General features: G+C 35.7%; 1 protein-coding gene across 1 annotated transcript; it reads left to right on the forward strand.

Annotated features, from left to right (window-relative positions):
* The first annotated feature begins 137 nt into the window (after window positions 1–137).
* tgm5l (transglutaminase 5, like) lies at window positions 138–11,436 on the forward strand. The gene is made up of 13 exons (XM_077529817.1): window positions 138–973; window positions 2,064–2,297; window positions 2,452–2,570; window positions 3,367–3,495; window positions 4,734–4,911; window positions 4,995–5,130; window positions 6,006–6,109; window positions 6,275–6,514; window positions 7,419–7,487; window positions 7,578–7,778; window positions 8,995–9,152; window positions 10,625–10,761; window positions 10,917–11,436. Exons 1-13 carry the CDS (start codon window positions 799–801, stop codon window positions 11,065–11,067), a joined length of 2,031 nt encoding a protein of 676 aa, XP_077385943.1. The 5' UTR covers window positions 138–798; the 3' UTR covers window positions 11,068–11,436.
* Window positions 11,437–12,439: the final 1,003 nt, after the last annotated feature.

Below are 12,439 nucleotides of genomic sequence, written 5' to 3' on the forward strand. Positions count from 1 at the left end.
ATTTTGGGGGCTGCCATCAGAAGTGCACAAAATAACCAAAATAAAACGTTTTGTTTGTACGTATGCACTACAAAATATCAAAGTATATGTCCTAACAAAAATAGGAATTTTTTTTTTAAGTTATGATTATGTAAAAGGAAAAAAAAATCAAAAGACAAAACTGCATAGTAAATACATGTGTACAAAATAAACTACTTCAAATACAATAATATTTTTTTTAATAAATAACTTGATTGAGTAATCATATCATGGTTGTCATGGAATTTGCTTCTCTTTATATTTGAAAGACCCCCTCAAAAATGTGATGACGCATCTCAAGGGAACACCCTGTAAAGCAATAAACAGACACATTGAATAAAGCGTGAGTAGGATTAGATCAGATTAGTTTCGATAATTTGAGAATGAGAGTGTGCGAGATCCAGTCGCAGCAAGAAAATCTCGTTTAGTGTCGTCATTCATAATTGATGTGCTGTAAATACGATAAAGTTGAGTGAGCGTGATGAGTCATACGTTCCAGTGAGTGTTGCCCTCCAGCAATGCGATTTAGAGGCGTGTGCATAACGCCGCCGTGTTGACATTGGAAACGACAATAGAATACAACATGTTCCAATTTTCTCTGAATGGAATGCTGGAGGTGGGCGTGGCAAAGACTTTTATAGCTGCAATCATTGTCCCGCCAAGCATGTGTCTACTGTCTCGACTTTAAGGTGAGATACTCGACATCTCTCATTCTGTCTGGGCCAAATTTTTTCATTTTTTAATTCAATTCAATTTCTGTGTCTATCAGCGGATTTCAGCATGCAACAAGTGGACTTGGAAATTGGGGAGAACCTGGAGCGCCACCACACGGTCGGCTTCAGCCACTCCAAAGCGCTGGTGGTCCGAAGAGGGGCGCCGTTCAGAATCAGCCTGCCCATGAAGGATCGACCTTTTGACACCCGCACCGACACGCTGAGGATTAAAGTCATGCTTGGTAGGATTTTTTTATTATTATTTTTTTTTTATCTTCATCACTATTATTTAAAATTAAGAGTTAAGACAAACAGCTGGGATTTAAGTTACAAAATATGGTTCATTTCCCTGTAAATGAAGTTCAATATATGATATATAAATTAGGGGTGTCAAAATGAGTGCGTTAATTTTGAGTTCATTTAAAGGTCCTTTAATTAAGGCCACTATTTTTTGTTTTTTTAACTTGAGATTAACTCATTCACTCCCAAAGACGTATTTACACGTTTTTAAGTTGTTGTTTTTTCATTAATGAAACAGATGAAGCACACTTTTTTTTTGTTTTTTTGTTTTTTTGTAATAACTACCATCGCTTTAAGCTTCCACTTCAGGTCAGAAACTGCATCAAAGCCTTCATACAAAAACTCTAGCAAGCAAAAACCTAAAAAACGTATAAATAAGTCTTTGGGAGTGAATGAGTTAATGACCGCCCCTTACTTGGAAAGACTGTACTGAATTCCAGTCGCAATGCAGCAGACAATTTAACAGTAATAAATTGAATAGTAATTCATCTATTTGTGGGGTCAAGTTGTATTTTACAACTTTAAAAATGTGCAATATTTCACAAGTTACTTCATGTTAAAGATTAGATAGCTCTTAATATGAACAGAAAAATGTACTGAGTTGCCACCAGGGTCTTACAAATGCAATTATGCCATCTCGTGGCAGAAAAATGACTTCAACACAAATCAATGTCACGCTCAATTTTTACAGTACAGTACATCTGTTTAATTTGAACTACATTTTCTGAATTATTATGAAATTCCTCTATCAATGACTAAAAGATGCAGCCATATTTCTATTAGTTTAACATTTTTTTTTTACTAACAAGACTATGAAAACTTTGAAAAAATATTTATTGTGCATGCATTTAGAACAGAGGTAAAATTTGTGATTAATCGTGAGTTAACTATTGAAGTCATGCAATTAATTAGGATGAAAAAATGTTAATCGCCTGACACCGCTACTTAAGAAAAATACTCTTTGCAATCAATCTATCAACAGATTTTTCAAAGGGAAGGTCTCCAAACACGGCTTCTTCGTTCTCTCCACAGGCCGCCTGAACGTGACCATGCCCGTGACTTTTTCCAAAAACTCTCCTACGTCCTGTTGGGGGGCTTTCATGGACCCCGAGGGCCTGGACGCGACCAACCCGTCGGTGTTCGTCTGCGCCCCCGCCTCGGCCTCGGTGGGCCGCTACACCTTCAAGCTGCTGGCGTTCGCTCATGACAAGCTGAAGTTTCGCGCTATGGGCAAATTCATCCTGCTCTGCAACCCCTGGTGTCGTGGTGAGTCGCACCTGAGACATTTGATTGCATTTAAAAAATAGCTTGAAAGCTGTTTCTAGTATTTTGATGACCTTTTAATCACCTATTGATTACCTACAAATGATTTTAGTACCGTATTAAAGTATCAACACAACAAATGTTTCGGTATTGACAGCCGACAGCGTCTACATTCCCTTCGAGGACCAGAGGGAGGAATACATCCAGAATGACTCGTGTTTTCTCTTCATGGGGACGGCTACCAACGTCGTGTCCAGACCGTGGTCCATGGATCAGGTATGAAAATAAAAATGAAAACGTACGCTTATTAGTGATAGACCGATATGGTTTTTTCAAGGCCGATCCCAAGACAGATTATTCGTAAACAAGGAGACCGATAACCGATATTTCAAGCCGATATTCAATTTGCAATATAATAGAACAAATATATATATAAAAACAATATTGACAATTTGTTAACAAAAATTGCAGCGCTTCCAGGGTCATTAGCATGGGTTAAGCTAAATTAAAATAATAATAATAATAATTAAAAAGCAAGTAAATAGCTTCCCAAGTTTTCTAAAATTTCAACATAATTTCTTGATTAAATTTTTTAAAATAAAAAGTGTAAGTGTCAGGTTTTTTTTTCTTTCCCTCCAATAAAGTGGAAATTTAAATAGACCCATAAATGAAAAGTTCCCCATATCTCACGGAGTGACAAATGCATGCTAATATAGCTAATTTGGGTTTTTTATTCGGGTTCGTAAAACGTTACAAAAGATCTTCGCAGTGAGAAATTGTCTGAATATGTTCCAAATGTGTTTACGATAAATAAAAACTGACTGAATATCTTAAAATTCCTGATGAAAACCACAAATTCGTTACATTCACAAGTATTCACTGCTCAATGAGATTACAGCTTTATCGGCCTTCAGATTCAAAAAATGGCCGATGCCGATATTTGTCAAAATGCCAAATATCGGCACCGATAATCGGCCCGGCCGATAATCGGTCTATCCCTAACCTTATTATATCATCATCAGTGGCCATATTCGAGTCATTCTTCAATCGCCGTCTTTTTGTGCCTGCACAGTTTGAGCCCGACGTGCTGGAAGCGTGTCTCAACCTGCTCAGCGTCAGCCCTCAGCACCAGCGCAACAAGAGGATGGACTACCTGTACCGCAACAACCCGGTCTACATCAGTCGGGTGGTTTCAGCCATGGTGAGAACGCAACTAGATCAGACAGCGTCGCCGGGTATGCCCTTTGAGTCACCGCCAGTGACGTCAGCGTCTGCAAGACCGTAAAGCAGGAACGGCGTCTTGCTGAGAGGTGAACAATGTAGTGCTGGAGAAACCTGCCCAGCAAAATAAGTTCTGGACTAATTTAAATGCAAATGAGGGAGTGAAACATCACAATGAGCAAAACAAAACAAAAATGACAGGCATTAAATATGGCATAAAAAAGAAAAAAAATATATATTTTTTTAAACCTACTAACTTTTAGATGAGATGAGAAATCCTCAAAACAAAATTAATATTTATTACAAAATAAATATTACATATGCCAGTTTAGAAGCAGCATTCGAAGAGTAAAGCAAAACATCTTAAACCTACCAACTTCAATGATGTAAAAATAAATAAATAAATAAAAATAAACAGAATTTAAAGAAGGTTAAAAAAAACTAAAATAAGGAAAGGGAAAAAACAATAAATACATTTTCAGCTTCTCATGTAGGCTACATTTCAAAATCTTCTTTAAGAACGTATATAATGATAGTGGAATAGGCTTCTGGATGCAAAATCAAGCTAAGATAACGTCAAGAAATTTCTGTCCCCTGCGTTTTAGTAACCTAATTTGGGTAAAATATTGAATCAAACTTAACCCAATTTTTTTTCAATCTTTTATTTATTTATTTGTTTATTTATTTATTTATTTATTTATTCATTTATTTTTGCAAAACCACCCAGTTTTTCTGCATAAAACCCAAGGAAATTGGTTCTTTTGTTTAAAAAAAAACAAAAAACAAAACCTAAAGTTTGGCCAAAAATGAAAATCTAGATTTTTTTCAGCCATTCTATATGATTATAATTTTAATTGATTTTAATTGAAGTAATAAGTTACATTTTGAAATAGGTTTGTTTACATTTGAGAACCATTATTAACGTTTTATTGTTTTAAAGTTATTCTATAAACCAAACTGCATTTCTGGGCAGCAAAAAAAAAAAAAAAAAAAAAACCTGAAAAAGATTTAGAAAAAAAAAAGAATCCTACTTTGGCATTAGGGTAGAAAAATAGAGGAAAAACAAATTTACACCTGTTCGACTAACTTCAGTGAGGTTAAAAAACTAATGTAAATAAATAAAGTAATAAAGGGAATTTCAAAGGATGTAAGTTGTTAATACAATTTAAAAGCAAATGAAACATGCTAAACATGTGATTGACTTGTGTTCCAACCCAGATCAACTGCGAGGATGACCGCGGCGTGCTGAAAGGCAACTGGTCAGGCGACTTCAGCGGCGGGGTCCACGCGTCCTCGTGGACCGGCAGCGGAGACATCCTGAGGAGCTGGGCTCAGTCCGGGTACCGGCCGGTCAAGTACGGCCAGTGCTGGGTGTACGCCGCCGTCATGTGCACAGGTGATTACTGATTACTCACGAGATCCGACGATGGAAGCGCGGCGTTTGCGTCATTTCAGCGTGTTGCAACGTCGTCTTTTCAGTCATGCGCGTCCTTGGCATTCCGTGCCGCGTCGTCACCAACTTCAACTCGGCCCACGACACCAACGGCAACCTGGTCATCGAGGAGTTCTACAGCGAGACGGGAAAGAAGCTAAAGAGCACCAAAGACTCCATTTGGTCAGTATGGGAAGCGGTTGCCTGTTTCAAACAGGCAATTGGCAAAAATGTCTCACCCCATTCATTACATTGTTAAAACTGCTGGGTGAAAAATTACCTCATTTAGGTTTTTATAATTTATGTATTTATTTATTTATTCATTTATTACAAAACCACCCAATTTTTCTGTACAAAACCCCCAAAATTAGTTATTTAAAAAATAAAATAAAGTAAAAAAATATAACATAAAATTTGATATGGCAAAAAAATTCAGTCATTCTAGATGATTACAATTTGAATTAATTTTAATCGAAGTAATAACTCACGATTTTAAATAAGTTTTAACGTAAACTTAATATTCATAGCTTGTGCATTTTTTTAAATAATATTTGTCAGTTTATAGTATTATTATTACTATTATTATTTATTTATTCATTCATTACAAAACTACCCAATTTTTCTGTACGAAACCCCCAAAATTTGTTATTTTGTTTAAAAAAAAAAAAAAAACTAAAGTTGGCTCAAATTTGAGCTGGGCGATATGGCAAAAAAAATAAATAAAATAAACTCTAGATTTTGTTTTGGTCATTCTAAATGATTACAATCTTAATTAATTTTAATTTTAGTAATAACTTGCGATTTTAAATAAGTTTTAACGTAAACTTAATAATAATATTTGTCAGTTTTGTTGTGTGAGTTGACCAAAATAGGGCCCAGAAATTATTATTTATTTATTTATTATTCTTGAAATGTTTTCATTGTGATAGAAATAGAAGATAAAATATCTTGTATCAAATTCCAATCCACATTATAGCAGGTAACGGCATTGCAGATATGAATAGTGGGCGGAGAAAGCTCCCTTTGTCTTACAAACCGTAACGGCCGATCCCAAACAGGAACTTTCACGTGTGGGTCGAGTGTTGGATGACTCGGCGGGATTTGGGCGGCGACATGGACGGCTGGCAGGCTCTGGATCCCACCCCGCAGGAGAGGAGCAGAGGTTAGGAGCAGACTCGAACCCTTAACCACACAAGTGTGAAGCAGACGTGCTTAACCACTAGGGCAGCGTGCTCTCCTGTTTTCTTTCCTCATTTTTTTTTTCTTTTAAAAAATGACATACAATTTTGAAACATTGAATTGAAACTCATTTTTCTGCCTTCCCCAGGCGTGTTCTGCTGCGGGCCGGCCCCCGTCAAGGCCGTCAAGGAGCGCCGCATCGACCTCTTCTACGACATCCCTTTCGTGTACGCCGAGGTGAACGCCGACGTCCACACGTGCGTGGTGAGCCAGGGTCGCGTGGTGAGCCGCAGCGTGGACAGGGAGCGGGTGGGGCCGCTCATCTGCACCAAAGCGATCGGTTGCCCCAGGCTGCACAACGTCACCGGAGACTATAAAAATGTCAAAAGTAAGAGACAAAAAAAAGCTAACTGCGTGCGTTCCCTTCAGATGTCAAAATTACGGTAATTAAGGCCATTTGACGCAAGCAATTTAACTTTTTTTTTTTTTTTGGAACTATAGTATATAATACTATACAGTTTGTTTTTGTTTTTGTTTTTTTGGGGGGGTTTTTTGGCTAGCTATATTTACTTATTCTAAGAAATCTAGCATTTTAGGGTGATTCATCTTAAATTGAGTCATATATTCTATATTCTTTTTTTTTTTTTATCTTTTACATTATCCCATGTAATAAGGGAGATTTCACAGTACACTATTATTATTATTTTTTTTAATATTATTATTATTTTTTTACCTTTTGTTAGTGATAGGAAAATGAAGCTTCATGAAACACTTGCAATATTTGTTTTACTCCTCTAGATTTAAAGATAAGGCTAGTACAATAGAAATTCAATTCAATCCACTTTATTTCTATAGCACATGTATTTTATACACGAATGTTTCCAAAGTACTGCACATTGAAATCCGCACACTATCATTATCATCCACATTAAATCAAGTAAAACCAACTATAAAAAAAAAAAAGTTAATAAAATACTAAAATACAATCGGTAAAATAAAAAAATAAAAACATCATTAAAAATAATTTCAAAAACAACTAAATATATAAAGAATAAGAACAAATAAAATAAAATAAATAATAACAAAACCTAAAAAGATGCAGAGGACCACACAATTCATGCTGAACTAAAAAGCCAAGGAATACAAGTGGGTCTTAAGATTTAAACCAAGAGTGCCATCTAGAGGAGTCAAAAAATATCACGACTGCTTCATGAAGTCTCCTTCGTCCCTCGCTACCTTTTTTGAAGCCCAGTTTTGTGCATTTTCAAACCGCCATTTTCCTTTCCAAACAGGCCCCTTTTCAACACTCTCATCAAACAGCTCCTCCTGCTCCTCCCGCTCCACGCTGAGGCGAGGCACAAGTAAGACGCGCCGTCCAGAAACAATTGCGCCACCGTGACGTTTAAAAACGCCGTCAACGTCTCACGTCATTTGGTTGATCTCCTAACAAGGCAAGATGGCCGCCATCCTGACGCTGGACAAAACTCCCGTGGCCGGCGGGGTCATCCGCTTCACCTTGAAGGTCGTCAACAGGCAGCCCGTGGCCAAGATGATGAAAGTGCACGTCAACGCGCAGATCAAAGAGTACAACAGCAGCCCGGCGGACACCTTCTGGGAAAACCACAACGTCGTGCGGTTGGGCCCCCTGGATGGTAGGTCGCGGTGCCCACCGAAAACCAGCAACAAAAACTTTTGGAATTATGTTTTTGTTATCTTATTGTAGTGTACTTTTTTTTATTATTTCATTATGTTGTACATTGAGTGTCTTGAAAGGTGCCTATAAATTAAATGAATTATTATTATTATTATAGTGACGTCCTGATCCTGATCAGGTGATCAGAAACCGAGTCCCAATCATGTCATTTTCAGCTGATCGGTATCGCGGAAAAAATGATCGGGGTTTTCATTTTTGGCAATTTTATTTTTTTATTATTATTATTTTAGGGTCTACAAAGCAACAAAATCATTCAATGGTAAACATATTGCCAAACTGTTTTTTTTTTTTTTTATTCATTATTTTGTGCACTTCTGATGGCACCGCCCAAAACTACTGGGATGGTTTTGTTCAAATTTAAAAAAAAAAATAAAAAAAAAGGATCGGACTCGGTATCGGCAGATCTTCAAAATCAGGTGACTTGGACTCGGACTCGGTAAAAAAAAAAAAATTAAAAAAAAAAATTAAAAAAAAAAATTTGAGCGGGACATCCCTGTATTATTATTTTTATTTTTTTATTTTTTTTTTATTTATTTACTTATTTATTTTCAATTACGCAAATAACAGTAATAAACATATAAGCATTCCCACAATAACATAATTCAATCGAATGTAATGTGCGTCACTTGGCCAGCAGGGGGTGGTATAATAGATATTCAGACACACGTAGGTTTGATGCCGAAACAGAAGAAGAAAGAAGAAAGTCGCAACTAAGCTCAAATCATGTTTCTGTTTTTTTTTTAAATAGAGGATGAAGAATTAAATAAAGCATGTTTTGACCGTTTGTGTTAAAACACAAATTGTTTAAAGGTTTAGAGTTCACAGATCGCATAACGATATCGATGCTAGTTTGGTTAGCCCGTCAATGGCTTTTGCCATTATGCTTTAGCATTGAGCTAGCTGACTTTTTTTTTTTTTTTTTTAAGTTTAGTTTACAGCAAATTTCAAATAAAATTGGAGTGTCCAACTGTCCATAAATCTTTTCAGGACTCTTTTGACAAATTGTTTAGCACTCCTAACTGACATTTTTGCTCACAGCTACAAAGCGACGGTTCTATGGCACGTTAACATCATTTTAAGTTCAATATTCAATCTCAATGAATTAATCATTTAAGAATAATGATCAATCAATGCATGTGTTTGTGCGTGTGCAGTGAAGGTCCTTAAGCATCAGATCCTTCCGGGTCAGTACGAGGACGTTGTTGGGGACGACCTGGTCAACCTGGCGGCGGTGTTGGAGGACACGGCCACACACGAGCGCGTGCTGGCCGTCGAGGAGTTCAACGTGGCCACGCCGGAGCTCGTCGTTCAGGTACACGCACACACCGCCTGCCCCGATAGACAAACGCATAATATGAGCTCTAATACAACAATTCTAATACTCTGTTTTCAGGTAGCAATGTAACCACGTGTTTATTATTATGGTCGTAATAGTTCGGTTTCGGTTCGGCTTATTTATGTTAAGTTAAACAAAAATATGGAAAACTCCTCTGTTGTGATGATGCTAAAACAGCAAAAAATTAACACACTGGACCACATAAATAACATTTAATTTGTTGAGTGTTGTTCAAACAAAAGTAGTTCATTAATTTGTGTACAAATACAGCGTTCTCTTGTTTATTTATTTTTTTAAAACGTGCTTGTTGTTTTTTTTATTTTCTTGGTCTTTGTGTGGCCGTATCTCTCGAACAATACGTCCGACCGGGGACATACGGCCATCTGCAGATTCGTCTCGACGAGACCTTTTCAACCGTGTATGTCTCGTCGCTCCACCACATTGCATCCTGGAGATAGAAAATATATACTGTGCTGCATAACAATTAAATTAAAAAAACTACTTTTAATGGGGGAAAAAAATGACTGTCAATGAAAAAACAAAACAAATGATGAATGAAAAAGCATTCATAATAAACTAAAGATTATGAAAAAAAAAAAACATAATAAATGAAAAAATATATATACTGTGCTGCATAACAATTAAATTAAAAAAAAACATACTTTTAATGGGAAAAATGACTGTAAATATAAAAAAAGATGAATGAAAAAGCATTCATAATAAACTAAAAGTCATACCAAAATGAAAAAAAAACATACATAATAAATTAAAAAATATATATACTGTGCTGTATACTGTAATAAGTTAAAAAAAAATACTTTAATGGAAAAAATGAATGTAAATGAAAAAAGAATATATATGATGAATGAAAAAGCATTTATAATGAAGTAAAAATCATACCAAAACGAAAAAATAAAAATATAATAAACACAAAAATATATATATATAATTAATAGATTTATTACTTTTTTTCTTTTTTTTTTTAATCAATGCGGGTTTCCATTATTGCGGGTAGTTTTTGAAACGTAACACAACCGGGAACAATATACAATTTTTCATGACTTACTTAATGTAATCCTATTAACATTAACAAGGTCCTGTACATAATACTGCATTGTAGTCAGACTGTTAATCCTCTTCTGTTGCAAGCCAAATTGACCAGTTTTGAAATGCGACAATGGACGAAAAGTGTTTTTAATATGTGCAAATTCATTCAATTCAATTGTATAGGGTGGAATCTCAATTCTCGCGATTAATCTCTTCCAAGCTTTGCTAAGCTAAATTGTTAGCTGGAGAAGATGCTTGGCTAACAAATATTGGCTCAAATTATCGACTATCAGCCTCTGTAGCTACTAATAATCAGTGTCAGCCCTGGAAAACAAAAAACAAAACAAAACAACATCTCGTTTAGCTGTATCCTCACTTTTAATGCCGCTTTTCTATTTCAGATTGAGGACGAGGACAACCTGGCGCTAAAACGGGAGCACAGCGCCAGCGTGACCTTTACGAACCCCTTTTCGCATCCCGTAAGCGGCGTGCTGAGCGTGTCCGGCGCCGGCCTCCTCCAAGGTCACGCCAACTTCAGGTAGGTCGCCATTTCCTTTCTTGAAACTCCATCGAGGACGTTTTTCGAAGGAGGAAGTGAAGCAGCTTGAGTTATCCAAAAGAGTCCACGATAGAGCCAAAAAAAAGTACAATTTGAAGTAACCGCTACATTCCGGATTTGTTTGTTTTTTTCAGGATGTTCCCGCTGCGTCCAGGAGGAAGCGGAACGCAGAACATCGCCTTCGTCCCCAGCATGACGGGAACGAAGATGCTTCAGGCCTCGCTGACCCTCTCAAACAAGTCCAACGTCCGAGGATTCAAGATGGTGACCGTCCGCCAACTTTAGATCAAAAGTTGCTTCTTGATTTATCGACAAAATGTGAAGGCAGTCGTTGTCCATGTGCAATTTCACTTTTTTTTTTTTTAATTGCCACAAGCTGTTATTTTTTTTTCATATTAAAAATGTCATGTACTAATTTCCAATTAATATAGCATATTATTGTTATGTTTTTAGATAGAAATAGTATTTCACCAGTTTACAGTAATCTTTGTGAAATGTAGAAATCAGTAGGCCAAATTTAAATGAATGTATTTGATGTTTCTTTTCATTCATGTATGTGCGCATAACTGTAAATGTCGATGTATATTAGTTGTTATTTTTTTCATTAATTATTTTATGTATTTATTTTATAATTTATGACACTGTGGAAATAAAAATCGCATATGTGAACATTTCTGTCATTTATTGACTCTCATGAAGTCACATTTCACCAAATTTAGTGAAATATATACATTTTAATACTGTAACAATTCATATTTACAACACTGAAATGAATCATGTTTAGTGTATCGGTATGATTGTTATTTCCCGGTAATCTTTTGTTTTAAAAACAAGTAACAACTCACCATTCAAATATACAGTACTTTTAAAAGTAATCTCAATAATAATATATTATCCACATAATCGCTCAAGGGCAAATTCAAACTAATTCATTTCATGGCTGCCTCTTTCAGTGCTGAGCTCATTGGCGTAGTTTGCCATGAGGCAATGCAGGTAATTTCTTGGGGCCCCTTAGCCAGCAGGGGCCCCCAGAGGGCCAACAGATTTGACACATATCCTTCACATTAGCAGTGCAACAATGACAATTGAATGTCTTAAATTGTACGAGTCAGGTGTTTGAAAAAATGACCATGTATAGTAAGTTGTTTTTTTTTAAACGACCATGTATAGTAAGGCGGGGGTTTTTTAAATGACCATATATAGTAAGGCATTTCTTTTTTTAATGACCATGTATAGTAAGTTGTTTTTTTTTAAACGACCATGTATAGCAAGGCATTTCTTTTTTTAATGACCATGTATAGTAAGTTTTTTTTTTTTTTTTTTTAAACGACCATGTATAGTAAGGCGTTTTTTTTGTTTTTGTTTTTAACGACCATTTATAGTCAGGCAATTTGTATTAAAAAAAAAAAAAAAAGGAAAAAATACAGGAAAAAATAATGACCATCTATAGTAAGTGTTTTGTTTTTTGTTATTTTTAAACGACAGTTATAGTCAGGCAATTTGGTTTAAAAAATAAAAAAAAATAAAATAAAATTTAAAAAAAAAGGGAAAAAATAACGACCATGTATAGTAAGTGTTTTGTTTTTTTATTTTTAAACGACCATTTATAGTCAAGCAATTTGGTTTAAAAAAAAAAAGACCATGTATCGTAAGGTTG

This window comes from Festucalex cinctus, chromosome 8 (genome assembly GCF_051991245.1).
Source record: "Festucalex cinctus isolate MCC-2025b chromosome 8, RoL_Fcin_1.0, whole genome shotgun sequence".
In the NCBI taxonomy this organism is placed as follows: domain Eukaryota; kingdom Metazoa; phylum Chordata; class Actinopteri; order Syngnathiformes; family Syngnathidae; genus Festucalex; species Festucalex cinctus.

Coding starts and splice junctions, on each gene's coding strand:
- tgm5l (XM_077529817.1), top strand. CDS start 799: ATGCAACAAGTGGACTTGGAAATTGGGGAGAACCTGGAGCGCCACCAC. Junction 5,131..6,005: donor AGCACCAAAGACTCCATTTG/GTCAGTATGGGA, acceptor GATCCCAAACAG/GAACTTTCACGTGTGGGTCG. Junction 7,488..7,577: donor CACGCTGAGGCGAGGCACAA/GTAAGACGCGCC, acceptor TCTCCTAACAAG/GCAAGATGGCCGCCATCCTG.